General features: G+C 49.1%; 1 protein-coding gene across 1 annotated transcript; it reads left to right on the forward strand.

Annotated features, from left to right (window-relative positions):
* Positions 1-628: 628 nt before the first annotated feature.
* TNNC1 (troponin C1, slow skeletal and cardiac type) lies at positions 629-9,636 on the forward strand. The gene is made up of 6 exons (XM_067303582.1): positions 629-755; positions 5,831-5,861; positions 6,276-6,422; positions 7,781-7,895; positions 8,165-8,301; positions 9,454-9,636. Exons 1-6 carry the CDS (start codon positions 732-734, stop codon positions 9,483-9,485), a joined length of 486 nt encoding a protein of 161 aa, XP_067159683.1. The 5' UTR covers positions 629-731; the 3' UTR covers positions 9,486-9,636.
* Positions 9,637-20,576: the final 10,940 nt, after the last annotated feature.

Below are 20,576 nucleotides of genomic sequence, written 5' to 3' on the forward strand. Positions count from 1 at the left end.
CGGCTGCCCGCGCGGAAGCCCCTGGCGTGGGGTCTGCAGCAGCCCCGGGAGGCAGGGTGGGTTTTCCCCCACTGCGTGAGCAGCAAACCACGGCTTCCCCAGGGAGGTCGGCGTTGGGCGAGGGGATGAGCCCCCGCACCAAACCCACGCCGGCAGCCCCCCCGCTTGCACGGTCTTCGGAAGGGGCTAAGGAGAAACGCGGGAAGCGCCGGTACCGCAGCGTCCCGGTGCGCCTACGCCTTCCTGCTGCGTCTCAGCACCGGGACGGCGCATTTCTCCCGGCGCCGGGCGCGCGGGGCGCCGCTCCACCGCCCCCCCGGTGGCGGGCAGCGCGGAGCGGGACTGCGGCGGGAGGGGGCCGAGGGCCCGGACACCTCTGCATTTCCTCCGCGTCTCCCTCCTGTTCCCCCCAGCCCCGGGGAAGCGGGGCTGGGGCCGGGCACGGGCTGCTTTCCTTCGGGGGCACCCTTCCCCGCGGCCCGGCGTAGCGAAGCGCGGCGCACCGCTCCGGCGCGGCTGCCCGTGGGGCGCCACGCGCGAGGCGGGGGCGGGCGGCCGGGCGGGGCGGGAGGCCGGGCGGGAATTCCCGCGGGAGCAGGCGGCTCGGGGGGGCCGGCCGAAGCCGGCGTGGGGCGGCGGCCGCTATATGAGCGGGGCGGCGGGCAGCGCCGGCAGAGCGCGCCGCCCCGGCCCGCTGCCCGCTGCCCGCTGCCCGCTGCCCGCTGCCCGCCATGGACGACATCTACAAGGCGGCGGTGAGTGACGCCCGCCCGGGCGCTGCCGCGGGGCTCGGGCGGTTCTCGCGGCCTGGCTGCGCTGCCCGAGCCGTGGCGGAGCCCGCGGGCAGCGCTCGTGCAGCGGGGCCGCGCGAGAGGGGGGGTTACAGGGGGCATCTCGCAGCGCGCGTCCTCATCCGGGACGCGGGCTTTAGCACTGACGGCTCCGGAGCTTTGCACTCCTCGTGCAAGCACGAAACTCGCGGCTATACGGATAAATTATTTGCACTCTGGTTCTGCTCTGTGGGACGGAGAGATGGTCCATAAGTGCAGTTAAAGATCTCAACGAAATCTTGAAGTGTAAGGGGTGGCTGCTGGTTTCAGCCAGGACGAAGCACAGCAGCGTTTCCCATGAAATGAAGACAATTTGCATGTGTTAAAATTCACCGTCTCGCTTCTGGTTCTTTAACATTCTGCCATTGCTAAGTTTCCCCCTCCCATAACTGTTTTTTTTTTTTTGGTGTGGTATTCAAAAAGCTCTCAGCTTTTGTAAGTTATTTCCAAGCATCCTCATCTGCTTCACCACTCCTATGCCCCTGATATCTGCTGTACAGAACTTAAGAATGTAAAATATGCTCTCTGAGAACGCAGAAGCACCCTAACTGCTATTTTAAATTATACAGCTGCGTGTTATTCTTACTGTGCAAATCCAAACTATTTGGTCTCTAATAAAGACACTGCATCATTTTGTAACTTAAACAGACAGTGATATGCGAGTTGAATAAGGATGAAAATAGATTTTGGATTGTGTGAATTGCTACTCTGTCCCATGCATAACTAGAGCTAAAATACATTATAAGGGTTTTCTGGTGATTTTTTTTTTTATATGTAGTTGATCAGGCATGGTTTTAACCAAGGGCACAAAAAATACATCATACAAGTGCTATTTGAATTCCAAGATTTTTAAAGGGAAAAAAGATCTTGCTTGAAATGTAACTGAAGAAAACAACAAAATGCTCACACAGCTACTTCTCCTGTCCTCTTGGTCTAACCTAGAACCTTGTGAGATTGAAAACCCATAGTGATTTGGATGTTTTCAGTGAGAAAAGAATCAGGAAAGGCTGTACAATCAGGCATGGAGTTTCCCTAACAACCACTGCGCAAAAGGAAGAAAACATGACCTGTAAAATCAAAGAAAATCCAGGCCTCTATAACTGATCTTTCTAATTAAGCATATTCTCTGTGACTCAGGGAACATTGTTTAGGGACCTCATGCAGATCATTAGGAAGAAAGGCTGAAGAGCTTTGCAAGCCAGCAATGCTAACAATTAGCCAAATGGGTCTGTCCATCAGCCGGAGGAATGCACTGTCCAGCACAGGCTGCATCGCAGCCGTCAGTCCCAAAAAGAAAGGTTTCCTCACACAGGAGCTCCAGCTGCTCTCCGTATCTCTGTCCCGTAGATGGGATACATATGGGCAAAGATCCACAGGCCAAGGTCACTCCTAGTCAAAGTCCGTTGACTTCAGTGGAGTTAGACTATAGAGGAATTCAGCCAAAAAAAGGAACTCCAGCATAAGAGCAACCAAAAGCTTCCCGCCTCAGTTACCAAAAACTTATCCCAAACATCTAGTCCTTAAACAGAGAAATGAGCTGTGCAAAATAGCTGATTGATTCCAATAAGGATTTTGCTGCCTGTTTGAAGGTGGGGGCACACATGCAGACACCCTGCTGCTGTGAGCCACGACAACGCCACAACCGGTAAACAGGCAGCTCAAGTCCTGGGCTTTGGCAGCTGGCACCTTTATAGGGGCAAAACAACTCCAGCCCACATACAGCTGAGACCAACCGCTTTTTCTTGTGTCTGTTCCCCAAGATTTTAATTGTAAGAAGACATTCACCTGGAAAAAATTTCAAGAACTTGAACTTTCCCCACCTAACTTCAAACGGAAACAAGAGATGAAGAACAGAGCTGATATAAAAGCAAAGGAAAAACTACGACAGAATTAGCATTATCACAGACATCCCAGTGTTGTGAGCTTAGTGTTGCGTTCCAGTACCACAACATGAAAAACCTATTCCTGAAACAAGATGCAGAGGGAAAAGAGGAACAAAGCCATGAAGAGTGTCTGTGTCCAGAGGACACTATAAACTACTCAAGTGAAATCCCTCTGTAATGAATATATTTCTCTATAGTTACCTTGCATTTAAAATTTACATACAATTTAGCCCCACATCTGTAACTTTATACCTATCCAAAATGCACTATTCAAAGCAGCTTTGGAAGTGAGTATTTCATTTGCTGCTTGTTGAGGACATTTATTAATAAGCATTATAGAATTGAATGAGTTTGTGCCAAATTCACTACATGCAGCCAGAGAATCCAATGGATTTTCATCTTGCCTTCTCGTGTCTAGATAAGGCTGTACAAACACAAAGCTATTCTGGGAACATTTTTTAGGCTCTGTTAAGCAGCACTAAGAACAGCGCCAGGGACAAGTGTCCAGATAAAGGGCTGCAAGGATAAATACCAAAGCCTTTCTACTCCCGGGAACAATCAGAAAGCTCATCTTTATCTTCAGCACCTCTCTCACCAGGGTTTATAAATAGTGAATGCACCAAAAGGGTCGAGTTACAGGAGCGGCATGACGGTGGCCACAGACATTCGCTTGGGGAGCGCTGCGCCTGCCGTGGGGCTCCCAGGGCTCCTCGCTTACTGTCCGCACAACAGCCCTGACCGCCAGCAGCTGCCTGCCTTCCTTCAGCGGCAGCTGGGCCAGGACCGGCTCGGGTTGCACCATGCAAAGCTGAAGAGCAGTCTTGCTGCTGTTGTTATCCCTTCCTGACCTGAAAGGACTCACCTCCTCTAGTCCGCATCCTCACCCGTGTATGGAGCTGAGCTGTAGCCAAGCAGGCTCTGGATGAGGCGCTCTGCTCACCTTGTCCTACAGGTGGTTGGTTGTCCTCTCTCCTGCTGAGCAAAAGCCCTTTCCCTGCTTCTTGCTGCAAGCAGGCAGGGCAGCTTTCCAGCTGATTTTACAAAGCAATTGCCCTTTGGGGCGAGAACATCAGCCTCCACCCAGAGAGCAACTTGGTGTTGAGGGTTTTTGACAAAGCTGTGTCAGGACCCTGAACGAAACACAGAGTGTTTTCGTCTGGGTACAGCTCGCTTTGGACATGGAGGTCAGGGAAGCAGCCGGTAAGGACTGTAGCTGATAGCTGTAGTAAGGAGGAAGCTAATAGGGTCAGGTACCCTCTGCACAGGACAGAGATAGTCAGATGATTTGAGAGAGGGGCCAGAGCCAGAGCCCTCTAAGCTAAATCACACAGGAGCAACCTGGCATAGGGATAGCATCTGGCCAGCTCCAGAGAGGCCTGTTGGCCAGCTAGGGAAGGAGGCAGGAAGATGTCCAGCATTTTAATGTATGTTACTGAAAGGACAGTATGATGAGAGGCAACGGGCACAAACTGAAACACAAGAAGTTCTGTCTGAACATGAGGAAAAACTTCTTTACTGTGAGGGTGACAGAGCACTGGAGCAGGTTGCCCAGAGAGACTGTGGAGTCTCCATCCTTGGAGATATTCAAATGCTGTCTGGACAGGGTCCTGGGCAACGTGCTCTAGGTGACCCTGCTTGAGCAGGGGGGGTGGACTAGATGGTCTCCAGAGGTCCCTTCCAGCCTCAGCCCTTCTGTGATTCTGTGGTGGTGTGGTCAGTAGTATTAGATAAGCAGTACCTCTAGGAAGGAAGGAAGCCAAAGAGAGAAACACACTTCTTAAAGAGAAGCAGCAGGATGTAGATCCCATGGATTCCTCTTCGCTTTTCTCATTGATTATTTTCATTAACCCATGTTAACTAATAAGCTCCTACTGATCACTTGCAGGGAATAAATTGGGGTAGGATTTGGAACGATCTGCCTGCTCATTTCAGCTAATGCTTCTGCTCTACGGCCATCTCCGCGTGCTGCTGTGGCAGGCTTTCCAAGGAAGCGGCATCGGGCTGTATGCAGGACAAGGAGTGCACAGACACACAGCCTGGGTCAGGGCCACGCCGGGTTTGGATCCAGCCAGACCCATGGGGCCAGTGATCCCCATCTCGGGGAAGGGGTGCTAGTGCGGGCACCAGGGCGGCAGCCCTCCTTGCGCCGGGGCAGGCACTGCTGGGTACCCACTGCCGCGCTCGGGGCACAGAGCCAGCTCTGCCAGGCGTTTGTTGGAGATGGTGGCAGGCTTTTTCCATTAGACTGTGAAAATACAGCTTCACTGCATTCTCCTCTTCTAGCCCTCTCATCTACCTAGTTTTATCTCCATTTTCCAGCACACTGGTGCAGGGAACATTGGTAACTGCTGTTTGCCCATCATGGGTATTTCTTGTTGCAATGCAATGGTAGGCATCTCTGGGGCACAATCCCGTTTCACCCCAAGGACCCCATTTCACTTGTACTGTACGTGTGGGCCAAAGAGTTGCCATGGATGCTGGACATTCAGGGGAACATCTAAAACAGGCCAGAGGGAATAGCAGCCCCCTTCAATGACAGAAGTCTTATGTGTTATAAAAGCTGAATTCTGACAGAAGCAGACAGGCTGTTAATGGTTTGGATAGTTCAGAAAGTTTCTTGAACCTAGGGCTAAAAACAGCTATTGGGGATAGTCTCATCTGTGTCTCATTCCTCAGGGACCTTGCCAGCATCTCCCACCTCTGACCTGGCCTTGGCCTGAGCCCGAGCCCCCTCAGTAGCTCAGCCATCCTGCTTTGAAGCCTCCCAGCAACAGGAAATTATTCCCAAAGGAATGGTTGAAAAGGACAAATGCTTTTTCCAGTTGGGCCTCTCTGTTTGTGCAAAGACTAATAGTGCAGCATGTCCGATGCTGCCACTCTTGTGGAGTGATGCTCTCTTCAGAGAAACTGGAAATAGTTTTTAAGGGGAAGAATTTTTTAGCCTATAAGGTGCTGCTATATCAAAACCTCACTGATCATGCATCCTGTAGTCCACAAGGGCAACTCTTGTGAGGATTAGCGAATCTTTGAAAAGACTGCTGAACAAATATCACTTTTTTTTAACCATTAGTGGTGGTGATGAAGAAAAATTAATTGGTCTCTGTATTTTACCTACAGGTTGAACAGCTGACAGAAGAACAAAAAAATGGTAGGTGCATCCTTAATCTGACACTGCAGCCAAAAGAAAAACCCACTAGCACTTAGTCCATCCTTTCTACCAGCTACTGCTGGCAGCCAGCAACTTTGCCTGAGCTCAGCCAGGCTCTGCAATTACCTACCAGAAGTTTAAAAAAAAAAAGAAAAAAAAAGAAAAAAGTCTTTCTAGTGGCCAACTGAAGCACAGCATAAGCCAAGCATTTTTGAACCACCGAGATTTCATCAAATGTAGCTTCTGCACGTCTGTCCAGGTGCCCCCCCCCCCCCCCACGTGCTGCTCTGGGCAGGCCCTGGGCAGTGCTGGGGACCGTGGGATGCGGTGCCTGGTGAGAGCCCACCTTGGGGCTGCCAGCGCAGCAGGACTGAGGCGGGGGGCACTGGCACCTTTTCTCTCCCCTCTCTCCAGAGTTCAAGGCTGCCTTTGACATCTTCGTGCTTGGGGCAGAGGATGGCTGCATCAGCACCAAGGAGCTGGGGAAGGTGATGAGGATGCTGGGGCAGAACCCCACCCCCGAGGAGCTGCAGGAGATGATAGACGAGGTGGATGAAGATGGTGAGATATTTTACTTTATTCAGCTCCCCAGGTGTGCCAGAGCACTCGCCCCCTCCGTCCGCAGATGGAGGTGGGCTCTGAGCGCTGCGGTGCGAGGGCCTGTGCAGAGCCACCAACGAGCATGTGGTGCATGCACCACTTACTTACCCTGCGGGGAGCAAGTCTGCGGCCTGGGCACTGCGGGGTCCGCAACACACGGCCAGGCGGGAAAGCCTGTGCCTGTTTTATCACAAGCTGGAGCCTGAAACTTGGAGAAACCATGGTGTTCACTATAAGAGGATGGCAGCGGTTAAGGCTTTAGACACAGAATGCCCATCTGGACACCAGAGAGACAGTGACGCTTTCTGTAAGATCAGGAATCTTGGTCGTTGAGCAAATGTTCCTCTCTGGCACCATCTGGCAGTGCACACGGCCAGACAGATGGTATCACCCACAAGACACTGTTCCCAGCAGCACACGAGCCCTGACCCTGCTTTCAGGGGGTGCTCGGCGTCTGGGCAGCACGGGCAGGACCATGCTGAGGACGGCCTCAGCTTGGAGGAGCAACCTGCAGGAGTGCTGCAGCTGAGGTTTTGAAGGAGACTAAGCACCCACCAAATCTTAGTATGGTCCCTTTAGGAAATTTCTGGACTAGAAGATGCTGTAAAAATTATTATTACTATATGGAATGCAGATAGACTGTTTGAACTCATGTGGGGGGATTACAGGTACTCTGAAATTGCAGAGATACATATAAAATAATAACAGGCTGAATGCTGAAACTGCCATTTTGTAAAGTCCACAATTAGAAGTTTCTATTGGCAAGAAAGTTTTGCACTGCTTGGGTATACACACACATATTAATAACAGTCAATATTAATTATATCAGTATACCAATAGTCAAACACAACAAAATCTACTGTGTGCAGGTTGGGGAGAAATGCCATACTAAATAATTAAAAAAGAAAAAGCAGTTAAGAATCAGGCAAAGAAGGAAAATATCTCAGTGTCATTCAAAACACCAATAATATACTACCAGTGTAAAAATACAGTGCATGAATGCCTGCTTTCTGGAGCTTTTATTATTAATATCTAGATGAGATGGACAGGTATCTCCATAGCAGAAATTACTATTCATTGATACTTACAGTAGACTTTTGGTTCATTTTGTCTGGGCAAAATGAATGCAAAAGGCAAAAATTCGGTGATGAATTCAGTCCATGGCCTCAGTCAATTTCACCAGTGCCCTAAAAAATGTCCTTTTGCTGCAGGGTCTCCTAAGTTTTGCTCCTAGGTTACTAACAGAAGTTTGATCTCTCCTTTAGCTTTATCAAACCACACACTGTAGCGTTGCCTAACTGTGTTTATTCTGCCTACAGGCAGCGGCACTGTAGACTTTGATGAGTTCCTAGTTATGATGGTCCGATGCATGAAAGATGACAGCAAAGGAAAATCCGAAGAGGAACTCTCAGATCTCTTCAGGATGTTTGACAAGTAAGAGACATGAACACAACACACTACACGTAAGACACCGTGCTGTAAATAGAAGTTATACCTGAACACAGATGCACCCGTGGCGGCTCACTGCATGGAGCTGTACACTTAGAGCAGGGATAGAGCTTTTTTGCACTGTCTTAGAAATATTGAGCACCCTCTCAAAACGCTAACGCTTCACCTCTGAACACAGAGTGATGGTGGGAGAAGCGCAACAGGCCCTGGGCTCTCCTTCTCCACCACTTCTGAGCTGTTCTGTCCTTGCACAGAAATGCTGATGGCTACATTGACCTTGAGGAGCTGAAGATCATGCTACAGGCAACAGGAGAGATCATCACAGAGGATGACATAGAAGAACTCATGAAAGATGGGGATAAAAACAATGATGGCAAGATTGACTATGATGGTAGGAGTCTGTCTTGTACGTGAGTTGGTTGCAAGTCCTCGAGAGTCCCAGCCTTTCAAGACAGCTCCTGCAGTCTCACTTCCCTTCCGGGAACCCGTATGAGCTTGCATAGGCAATGATGTTGGGCAACACGTCCGATTGCCACCTGCGTTTGTACAGGTGCGCAAGGTTTGCCACGCTTGCAAAATTTGTGGCAAGGGCCTGGGGCTCCCTTAACCATACCCAAGCTGTTCAAAGTCAGCTGCACTGACCCTGTGAAGCAAACCTGATTTTCACTAGAGACCTCCTTCCCCTTTTCTGCTTTCTTACACAGGCCTAAAAACAAGCACCAGCTCCTAAGTACTGTTTCTTTAAATATGGTGACACCAAAATGATTCCCTGGTGGCAGCCCAGTTATCCTTTGGGAGCCATCTACTTTGAGAAGATAATATTAGGGCACTTACGTCAAGTGACAGGGAACAGTGGCCCAACCTCAGGGTGACCAAGCTCTGAGTCACTGCGGCCATCCTCTCCTGCTAACAACCTGTCCTGTCCGCTTGAGGGAAGATCAGCGAGGTACTGCTGGCATTTTGAAGGATGCTGGCCGTGCTACGTGCTTGCAAAACAGCAGAAGTAGTCAGGAGTACACCTACGTGCTTCTTTCAGAACATTTTTGTTGCACTTTTGTGCAGTTGTGAACAGATCCAGTGCAGAGAGGCTTTTTTTAAAGATATGAAGAAAGGTGATATAAATTTAGCTCATCAGCCCAGAGCAGTATATAAAGCTCAGCCACCTCAATCAAACACCTTGCTGTAGGAGGCAGGGCACAGTCTTCAGGAAATGCAAATCAACATATCAACTCAGTGGCAAAAACCAGCATCCCCCCCCATTGCTGAGCAGAGACTGCAGCCCTGCGCCTCGCAGGTTCAGCTGCCTCCTGCATTTCGGCAGCACCCACCTTTTGAGGGCAAAGCTGGGCTTTAGTAACATTTCCATAGGGAGTCTTGCCACAGCCAGAAGAATGGTAGCCACTATCCTTGGCCTCTTGCACATAGGTGGGAGGGAAAAGGAGAAAGGGCTGTGGAAACATGCCAAAGGAGTATTTGGCAGTTGTGGATGGTGCTTCGGTCCTCATCTAACACCCACTTGTCTCCAATGTCTTTTCCTTGGCAGAGTTCCTGGAGTTTATGAAGGGAGTTGAATAAACCTGAAACAAGATCTACAGCCTGAATCTTCTAAATCCTTCCAGTGCCGTTGTCTCATCTACTGCATTATGTCCCTTTGGCTACTAGCATGAAGACTAAGTGCTGAAAAGGGTGGCCATCAGGAAAATAAAACACTTCAATATTGACTGCCTCCAGTGGTCGTTCCTTGGAGATTTAGTAAGAGAGCTTTACTGTGGTTGTGTGTTCATGATTAACAGTGCTGCTCCTGGGAGCAATACCAAGCATCTGAGAGCCAAAGCTTGACAGATCAGGAGAAGGGGATATAACAATTGTAGCTTTAAGCCTGTAAGGAGCAGTTTAGCTATAGTCTAGTTACAAACAGCAGCAAACCAGGGCTGTGAGTGAGCAGCAGGGTGCTACCCCACAACGCGTTTCCTTGCTGTCTGTGGCCGGCTGCCCACCACTGCTCCTTGCACCCCAGCCCAGCCATGAGGGAGGGCAGCAGGAGCTCCTGCTTGGGTTTAGGAGCTGGCCCTTGGTGCTTGTTGGACTAACTGGATCACCAGGAGCATTTTATCAATAAAAAGCTAATTAACAACCACTTATGCTATCACTGAAATTCCTGGTGTCCTCCAGTCGAGGGATACACTGTCCCTCTTCCCCTGCTTTCTCTGGCTGTCCTGACCGACTTGACACTGGCAACCCTACGGTGTATACAGAAACAAAATCTCTTTTTTTCTTTGGAAATGCCAATAAAAATGATTCCTGAGCCCAGCTGGGTGCCTCCTTCCCTGTCACGCGCAGGCCCTCGGACTGGTCCGACAGGAGGAAGAGCACAGGCTGCCACTGCGTGACGTTGGCAGGGCGCAGCACCGTGTCCGAGCGGCACCTCCCGGGCCGCGAGCAAGCCAGTGAGGGAAGCTTCGCCACGGAAACTGAAACCCCTCCGTTGCAGGTCTCAGAAGTCACGTTTATCAATCAGGGCCACAAGGGTCCCAGGACAGGGCGTAACATGGCCCGCGCTTTGCTCTCACCAGAGCGAGATCGCCCCCAGATGCAGGACAGCGTGCACGGAGGCTGGGTTGTCTCAGCCCAAGCGCACAGGGAGGGGACAGGGCAGCAGGCACCGCGGGGAGGGACCAGGCGGCCTGACGGGGAGGGCAAGGCGTGCTGCTCAAGACAGATGCAGCTGAAGGACCCCTCTTTACAAGTCCCAAGGAAACACATTCCCATGGTATTAGCAGTTCTCCCTACACATAGCACATCCCTGCTGCCTCAGCCCATCAAGTTACAGCCCCAGCACAGCTCACGCATTGCTTTCATGTTGCTAAAATCAAACGTTTACCCAAGCAAAACAAACATTGGCAGGACAAGGCACTATATTCTTCTGGTTAAACCCCCTACAACGCTGCCTTGAAAACCCCTAGCAGAGCTTGCTGACATCTCCCGGGACCCTCACGCATACTCTCCCTGCTGCAGGATCTTTATTCCTGACTCTCTTTCTAAAAATAGGGTTGCACTTTTTTCCCCTCGTAGTGGAAATTAACCCATCCAAGTGACTGAGCAGCTATATCTGACATGATACAAATCCTCATTCTTCAGCAGTACTGAAAACGTTGCAATTCACACCAAAAGGACCTAGGGTTAAAAAAGGTAAAGCAAGAGTATGAGAGGATTATTTGGAAGGATATGGTTGTTTCTTTCCTCTGGACAAGTGCCAAATGTTTTGCCCAACTAATGCGGTTGGTTTATTTTAAGCTGGCAATAGAGGCCCTTTGGGCTTTTTTAGGCTGATCCTCTGGCAAAGCAGGCATCAGGAGGGGGAGTGGGGGGTGTGAGATGGAGAAGAGAGCTGTGCCCAGCGCTGATCGCCCATCGGACCCAGCTGCCACCCTCTCTGCTGTGCTGGCCTTGCCCTGTCTTCCCCAGGACAGAGATCAAGCAGGAGCCGGGGGGGTGGGCGTCCAGCAAAGCCCCACTGACCTGCTCCACGGCAGGAGAAAGCGAGTATGAGCCATGAGCTTTGCTCGTGCTGTTTCCTCTGCTACGGCCTGGCTGAGAGCGAGCATGCGCGAGCAACCCTGGGGCGGCTTTTGGCATTCATTTGTGAGCATGCGAGGGGGACTGCTTTCGGTGGGAGCCCGCGGCCTCGAGCAGGGCCTCGGCTTGTAACAATCAGAGAAACCAAGGAAATGAACCCTTTTTAGCAAGGGGAGCAGGCTTTCCATAAAACCAGGGCATTTTATGAACGCCTCTGTAATGCAGACATCTGGAAGACCCTGTCAGGGCACTCACCACAAGGGGCATCCCTCAGGTTCACGAGCCCTCCATGCCCTGGTGGCTACGAGCGCCCAGAAATGGTCCCGACAGAGCGGAGCAGGGCTCGTGGTCTCTCCTTAACGCCAGCCAGCAGCCAGTCCCGTGGAGGGTCCCTCTAACGGTCCCACGGAGGGTCCTCGCCCTCACTCCACAGCGGTGGCACCGCTGTGCTTCTGCTGGGCCCTTTGCGGAGCAGTGAGTCGCCAACGCATCCAGCCTCTCCCTCGAAGGGGTCTGCACAGGCGGCATCTGGCCCGGTGCAGGCTTCGCCCTCATCAGCGGCCTTCGAAAGGACTTTCCCTGCGCTGGTGGTGGAGCTCTGCCCTCATGGACCGTAGGTGGTGGCACTGGCAGAGGGCTGACCCCACCCCAACCGCCAGCTGCACCGGCCAGACCCGGACACACACGTCCCAGAGGACAACGTCCGGGAGGCACCGTGCTGACGGCTCCACCAGGCATTCCCCACACGTCGAGAACGACGCAGCTACAAACGGCCCACGGCGCACCGAGCTCAGAGCGCCCTGGACAGGCTCACCGTGCAGCAGGCAGGCCAGATGCACACGTGACTCCGTACAGGCCATCGCAAACAAAGCCAGCGAGGTGCCCAGGCTGTGTCCCTCTACACGTTTTCAATGCTGATGCCGGAAGGGGAAGAGTCCTGAAGGTCTTTCCAGCCCAGGTGCCGGTGGGTTTGAGCCTCCTTTAAGAAAAGCTCGGGGAAAGGGCAATTGTTCCCACCTCCTCCCTGGACCCACCCCAAAGTTTCTGCTGGTTCAGCAGAGCTGCAGATGCACCAGAAAGCAAGCGAGATGCAGAAACGTGTTGGTTTGCACAGCACTGTGGGTAGGAAATACTGCTGAGAAACCCTGTCTCTGGTGAGTCCATAGCCTAGAGATCAAAGATCTCCTACCCAGCAGGGCAGCAGGTGCTTCACAGCTCCCAGTGAGGGTTGCTTCTGAGGAGACAGCTAGAACATTTTGCCCTGGGCACAGAAACCTGCCTGGTGGTGCAAATATGAAGGCCTCAGCCATGCTGGCAAAACTACAGCAGTGCTATTGCTGCAAAATGGAGCCTCTTTCTGACTAGCCCACCAAGGAGGCCATGCGCTTGCAACTCACCCAGCCGTTAGCCCGGAATTAAACCAGGCTTCCCCAGCATCACTCTGTCCGTGGGGAGCTGATCCAGACACAGGCAGCGTCACCGGAAGGGTGGGACAGAGCAGACCCCCACCCTTTGGGCCGCTGCAACAAGTCCAGTCTGGCTGGAGGCTGCGATCACAAACCGTTTTCTAACCAGGCTTCAAACTGGCAACTCTAACCCTGGCTTGGAGGAGATAAACGCAAACTAAAGATCATCCCTGCCACCCCCGACTTCTCGCTTTCCCAGGCAAAGATGCCTGGGCTCAGTGCAGATCCTCTACGTGCTTCACAAGCCAAAGCCACTCCAGGTCTCACCGCAGCCATAGCAGTCCAGCCAGTGGGAGACCCATGCCCGCACGCTCATGTCACACCTCAGCAGGCAACACTGACCACCCAGTTATTTCCTCTGTCCTGACCAAATCCCAACGGTGTTTCTTTGCCATAACAAAGGCAACATCTCCACAGTATTCACTGCTCCTTACTGCTAGACCTCGGCTCACTGAAGAGTTTTTCGGGGAGAGAAATACAGTTTCAGACAAGAGAAGTAAAGACCTCTAACAATCTCTGACGCCAGCTCCCTCTGTTCAATTTCTCCATGCTTCAGTCTCTTCCGGCCTCCTCCATCCACCCACAATACAGATAACACAGCTTAAATTCTCAAAACACAGCTTCCTCTCAAGCTTTGCTTTTGAACATGAAAGCACTTCAAACACTCCACATCGAGTGCAAGTGCAAGCCTGAACCAGTGTGCCCACATCAGCCCCAAAAGCCAGACTGCAGCAGTGTCCCATGCTGCAGGGCCGAGGGAGGTCTGGAGCCCCCCCGCGCCCCCTCCCCTTGGCCAGCTGGGTGGGTTGGGGGGCTCAGGCTCAGCCGTGACAGCTAGCGCTGGCCCCAGCGACAGGGATGGCTGCTAAGAAGAGAGGAGCGATCCTAACCACCTTCTCAGCTCTTCCACTCTTGGCTCAACAGCTCCAGGATTAACAGCGCTGGCAGCACTGAACCAGGACCGTGCTGAAAACAAATGTCCCTGAAAACCAAATAGGAAAGAGGTGGCTGTAGAGACACGGGAACAAGGCCTCACAGCAGCTGAAACCTGCCCATAGAAAAGCAAACACTGGGGAATATTTGGGCTTTTCCAATACGCTGACCAGAGGCGCCAGCAGGTCAGCGTGCTCCATCCGGAGATGGGAAAATTGCTACAAGACCAATTTGTCTTAATGCCCTGACTATCATCTAAGGGCAAGCCTGCAAATGCCGCAGGGTGGGGCACTGCGGGTGGATTCCGCTGTTGGCTAAAACATGGGAACAACTGCACTGAGAACGTAACTCCGCATGTCAGACTGCTGAGCAAGCTAGATGCTGGCTAGAAAACCAGCACAGGATCAGCCCGGTTGAATCTTCAGCATGGAGGATGTGCTTGGAGATGTGCTAATGATCAATGGAAAACACATAGAGGAGCCTACGTATTTACGCAATTCCAAACAAATTTGCAGTTTTCCCTCCATGTGAACGTACAGAAATGCTTTTCCTGCCAGGAGTCTTGAAGGACTATGACACATCTTCATAACCACTGCTTGAAAAAGAGGCCATCAACATATCCATGCACTTTTTTAAATCAGGCAAAAAAGCCATTTACCACTCTCTAAAGTAGTCCACAAGTCCGTATCTTCTTAAAACGCCAGCTGAGGCAGGGAGCTGGGTTGCCAGATAATAGCAGTGCATGCCCCGAACAGAATCACAATCCTCCAGCCATTTGCTTTGTTTGCTTTAGTCCTGCCCTGAGATGCTGCTTTTTCAGCACATTCAGAGCTTCTCTTCAGCCCTCAGTAAGCTCAGTAAAACTTTGTTGTATGAACTAAGTGACTGCATGAAGATCAGGGGACATTTCGTACATGTCACCTTAATAAAATTTGTGCAGCTCACCTACAGTCGTGCATTTATCATCACAGCAGTGGCAGTGTAATGTGAGCTAGGGTGTATCAGATAAAGAACATTTCACTGGACCAAAGCCCCTGTTGTGAAGAAACACCTTCAACAGCCGTGAAATTTGGGCAAAGCAGGACTCATGTTCTGTTCACATGTTTTAGGCTTGCCCACATATTACCAAAAAGCAGTAAATGAAGGGGGCAGAGCATTATGCATCAGCCCTACTTTTTGCTTCCACCATGAACACTGATCTCCCTGGTAAATACTTTACCCAATCTGAGCATTACAAAGCTTTGACTTCTCATGAACATTTCTGTGCTCTTACCACTCAATACAATTGCTCACCTCTGCAAAACGAGCTGATTCAGTGCTTGTTTACGTGCCCTTTGCCTTCTTTTCTTTACCAAAGGAAAGAAAGGAGCCACTACTGGAACTTAATACTGAGTCCTCTTCATTGCAAAGGGGAGAACTCATGTCTAGCAAGTACAAAATGTATAATCTGATGTACAGGAATATCTGAGCAGAAAGATTCTCTTAAATACATTGGTTTCCTGTGGGATACCAACAACTTAACATTATTGCTTCTAAGTATTAAGATGACAGTGCTTTGCGTAATAGAATAGTTTCAAGTGGGCTGCAGCTGTCAACTTCCTCTTCTGGGCTGCACATACATCATCTTCCTGACAAGTATCATCAGCCTTACTTGACCAACAGAAAACAAGACACAGAATTTACATCATTTCACAAGGCGAGCAAAAGAGCGTAAAAACCTACCATGAGGCCACGCCAGCACAGAATCCCCTTTTCAGCCTTCCCTTCTGGCTGGCATGGTCTCTATCACAAGGAGGGGAAGGAGTGGATGTTGCGGACTGAGCTGTCATGGGGTTAGAAACTGCATCAGCCGATATAACCAATGTTTGGGCAGCGTCCTACAGGACCGCCATGTGTGCAGGGAAGTCATGGTGGGGGGCAGACAACAGCAAACCTGACACCAAGCTGCTGTGGAAGCATACAAATTCCTGCGTCTCGCTACACAATGACGCCTGGATTAAGGTTACGTTCCTCTGTGCTGCATTTTGTCACGCAGACGCTATTTTGGTCAGAAAGTCAGCAAGCCCTTATTTGGGAAGCTGTCCCACTGAAGGGCAGCATGAAGGACAGCAAGATGAAGAGGCTGCTTCCAAAGGGAGGATTGGGTGAGCTCTGTGGAGACACAAGGAAGCCCAAATTCTCCTCTCTGCTGTTCTCATTAACGCACCAACCTCCTTTCCTCAGCTTGGCCTTTGCCTCTACCTCTCTATCCTCAAACCGCATCCTGTGGGTGAGCTACTCTCACAACACAAGCACTCTGGGGAAAACACCAAGGGGATGTAGGGAGATGAGGTCCCCCTTCTTGGATAGAAAAAGCCTTAGAGTGCTAGAAATTTAAAATGCAATACTTAATGAAGGCTGTAGATCTGCACACACATGGGTGAAGGTGCAGCAAAACAAAACATCAAGTCCTCTCTCCAGACTGTGTTTTTTCTTTTAAAACTCTTCTCACAATGCATACCTGCACTGACCTTTAGTTACACAGCTGCACCTGCCTCTCCGCCACCTCCAACGCCAGCAGCAATCCAAGGGCACATCTCCCCAGTCTTTTACATGCAAATGTAGGTTTCTCCACCAGCCTGAGCTAGGGCTGCAAAGCTGCTGCTGGGCAACTCCGGGCCCAAGTGGCTGAGGTGGCCTGAAAGAAGCGCATGTTAACGTGAACTTTAACTAGGCGATTCCGGTCAGCTCACAGCATGGGCAAGGCAAGTTTGCATCTCCACGTGATAGCTTTTGTGGACTCAAACAGGTAAAGCACTAGCCTTACAGCTTAGAGACCTCTCATATCCAAAGGCATTCAGGCACCACTGAAATCAGTGGGATTTGAGCACTGCAGATCTGTCTCTAGGTGACCTACCAATTGCCAGTAAACTTTCCAGAAAGGATTAAAAACACCAAGAACCTCTGCCCAAAGAAGCACAGCCTTCTGGCTTGTCTGAAAGCAGCAGAGACCAAACTGCCTTTTTGTCTGGATTATATGGCAGACTGTTCCAGTTGTGACACGAACCCCTTGACTGTCTGCTCTCAGAACATGCCCCCGCCTGCACAGCACTCCTCCCTACTCATGTTCTCCCTATCAGCGTGCTGCTCTCACACAATAACTACGTTTTTCCAACTGAGAAACTTAAAACATGCACAAGACAGATCAAGAGATGTATGCACACGAATCAGACAGGTGGGGGTTGCACACCTCCCCATCCCATAATGAGACACCTTCACTGCTCTTCCACACGGCCCCCCAGTCCCAAGATGCGCAAGAAAAGCAACTCCATACACTTCCAGCCTCCATTTACTGACACCAGCCCCCTAACAAACAAGCCATAGCTCGTGCTGAGGAATGGCTCGAGCAGGGAACACTTCCGCTTTGCTACCAGGAGCTGTTCACCTTTGATGTTTGTGAGGCAGAAGACCATAGGTCATCAGGCATATGGAATTGTTTTCCAGCATGTTTACACTCTGTATGTACTTGAAGAAAAAGTAGGGGTAGTAAAGGCACAGGAACAGGCTGTAAGAGCCCTCAGCTCCTGAGTTTAATCTAGCAAATCTCTTAAATGCTGGGTTTAGTATTTTCTGGATGATATTTTTCATCAGTCAAAAGCCTAAAACACATTTGGGAACTGGAAAAAGACTTAGGTATCAGTTCAGCCAATAAAGAAGAATTCAAAATACTTACCTTGTTTTAAAATAACATTTCATTTTGATAACTAAGTTATTTAAAAAGCCCTTACATTAAACAGATATTTCAGTGGAAACCGCTTTTCATCCTGCAGGTATGTTTTGCAACTGTACTGGAAAGTTAAAAGTTACATACACCCAAACATTGAGTTGATTAGTAGATTTGCGCCACCCGGTGGACAAATGTTGCAATTGCAACTTCAGTAACTATTACATTTTAACAGAGGCCCTGGGCAGTGAAGTCCTCTACTGATCTGCAGAAGAGTGACAGCAGCAAAACCCTGTCATAACACCTCCTGTTTTTAATGTTACTCTCTCCACATCTCAGAGTCGGCAAATTTCCAATAGATACTTTTTTGTTACTGAAATGAAAGACCTCTATTAAGATGCAATGAATAATTAGGTATTTTATACAGTCCTATGAACGGAATCACACATTCCCCAGTAGGTCCATTAACACTTCAATACTTTCAACACGCATCACTTTGCACTAGTACCAGTCACTATTACTTCTAACACTGCAGCTATTGCTATATCAAGGCTGTACCTACCTGTGTTCCTGAGCTTTCTATTCACTGTTCACAATCATTTAGAAGCATCCAGTGCAAAAGAAATCAAATGCACCTGTTACCACTTACTTTACTGCAGGGAAACAGCCCCAGCCTGGAGCTGGAGCCTGCAGTTAGCTGTGTCTGTATATGCAATACCTTTCCCATTTTTCAGAATTTCTTAGCTGTAGCTATCATACCTGGACGGCAAAGCAGCAGATGTGTAAGAAACAGCACTTGGAAGTCTTGATCTGGCTGTAACAGCACTAAGAGCTATAGCAAAAATTGTGATAGGCAAGAACTTTGAACACATATGCTAACATGCAGAACAGTTTTACCTGTATTGAATACTCTCATGTAAGAGTCAATTCAACACTGGATGTATTGTGTACTAAAAGACATACAGGATACTTTTTTTTTTAATTTTAAAGCTTCACTTAACAAACGTAACAACTTGAAAAAGGACTGGTCTACTTGCAAATCTGAAAACAGTCTATGGACTACAAAATGTTTAGAGCTACAGTAGAACAGTACTGAGGAGGCAGCAGCTGTTTTACTTTGTGTTTGGAAGTTGATGTACATTAATACACAACCTCTCCAGAAGCCTGGCTGACCTGACATGGAAGGAAAACACAGATACTGGTCACTCACTACATGCAGATTTGACGATAAATGATTGACATTTAAAAAGGAACTCATATAAGAAGTTTGAGGGTTCTCCTTCAAACTCAGAAAGTGAAGACACTTGCTCTTGAGCTTTGTTACGCCCAATTTTATTTGTACAAAAACACTGTGACACACATGCCAACAGAAAAACTGGTTCTTTGTCTTAAACCACGTCAGTCTTTTTTTTGCAGAGCGGCATGCTTGGCGTTGTTGGCCTGCATCTTCTTCAGCCCCTTTTTGTTGTGTTTCTTTGCAAATCTCATGTTCCTCAAAAACTTGGGATCAACCTATAAAAATAAGGAAAAATGAGCAGAAGTGACATATGTAAAGACATGGACACTACCAGTATGTTCTAGTTATTCCCAAATGCTGGCTGCATTTAATTCAAAAAAAATTCCTATTTAGGATGCCAACAAAATGATTTTAGCCAACCCTAACCATCCTTTAAACTAGATGTTTTTCATAATGTTAAAAATAAAATAAAAAGAATGAGACAAACTAAATAAAGCTGTTAACAAGACAAATTGCCTTGCCACAACATTAAAATTTCATTTAAAAAATACATTCTGGATCTGAAGCATCACAAACAAATCTTGTCAGGTGAGTACAGGCATATGTAATCTTCAGGCAAAGACCACTGCCATTTCCTTAGGTCTTTTCTTTTTATATTAAAGGAGAACAACACCAGCAGGGTGAAGAGTTGCTCCCTAGCTTTTGGCAGCTAATGGTTCACTAACACACCTTTTCATGGATAAAGCCCCTTTGCAGAACTATCTGTTACTGCCCCACTGAAACATACCTGCTATTTTACGGTTAAAAGCACTTAAATGGCAGAAAGCGTAAGTATCAGAATCTTGCCATCTTAACTCATGCGCACTTTGTGCAAGGTGACAGACTCAGAGACAGCCAAACTACTTGCGGCAAGAGGAAGGACTGAACCTTGAGTGAGTTGTGCAGAAAACGAGCTTTTACATCACCCCTGAAAAGCCAATAATCACATCTACAAGGCAAACAGAACCACAACCCTCTCCAAATCTAAAATGCTTTGTTCCCTCTTCCTCACTTTCAAGTGTGGAGAAAGATACTGTTATACCACTTGTCTAATTCCAGGAAAAGGAGAATGCTGTCATTTTTACGTCTTATCCAGAAATACCAATTCCAGATATCTACTGAGTAATTTTCCCTATATTAGGACAGACAGAGAAGCAGGAAACACAGCAGGATTCAAAACTGAGAACAGCCACCCAACTCACGTGCATTTGTTTCACCAGAAGCAGCAATAAGGGGAATCTACCCAGCTAGGGGAGGGACAAAAGTGGCTAACACCCCAAAAGCAGTTTTACAAACATACAACATAGCTTTCATGTGGGTTAGAACATATTTAATTTTCCCAGTTCAACATAGAAGAAAGCTCCCCTGCCCAAAGCAACATCACAAAATGCCTTATCTAGCCTAGTCCCACTAAGGCTTGAGACACATAACTATGGCAGTTGCAAGCAAGGTAAGCAAAAGATGACAAAGGAAAACATAGTAATTCTGACCATCTGAAAAACAAGCTGTTTGTAAAAAGATTCTGACCAAAACAGGAAATACCGACACGGATATTTCCATGGTATTTCCATGGTTAAGCTTTGGCAGCTTAACAACCTGGAAGTACTAAAAGAAATACTCACCCCTTTGAGAGATTCATATCTCTGGGACCTGGGTTTCTTGATGCCATTTCTGTGCCATTTACGGGCTTTTTGGAAGACAAAAATACAATT

This window comes from Apteryx mantelli, chromosome 12 (assembly GCF_036417845.1).
Source record: "Apteryx mantelli isolate bAptMan1 chromosome 12, bAptMan1.hap1, whole genome shotgun sequence".
In the NCBI taxonomy this organism is placed as follows: Eukaryota; Metazoa; Chordata; class Aves; order Apterygiformes; family Apterygidae; genus Apteryx; species Apteryx mantelli.

Coding starts and splice junctions, on each gene's coding strand:
- TNNC1 (XM_067303582.1), top strand. CDS start 732: ATGGACGACATCTACAAGGCGGCG. Junction 5,862..6,275: donor GACAGAAGAACAAAAAAATG/GTAGGTGCATCC, acceptor CCCTCTCTCCAG/AGTTCAAGGCTGCCTTTGAC. Junction 7,896..8,164: donor CTCTTCAGGATGTTTGACAA/GTAAGAGACATG, acceptor GTCCTTGCACAG/AAATGCTGATGGCTACATTG.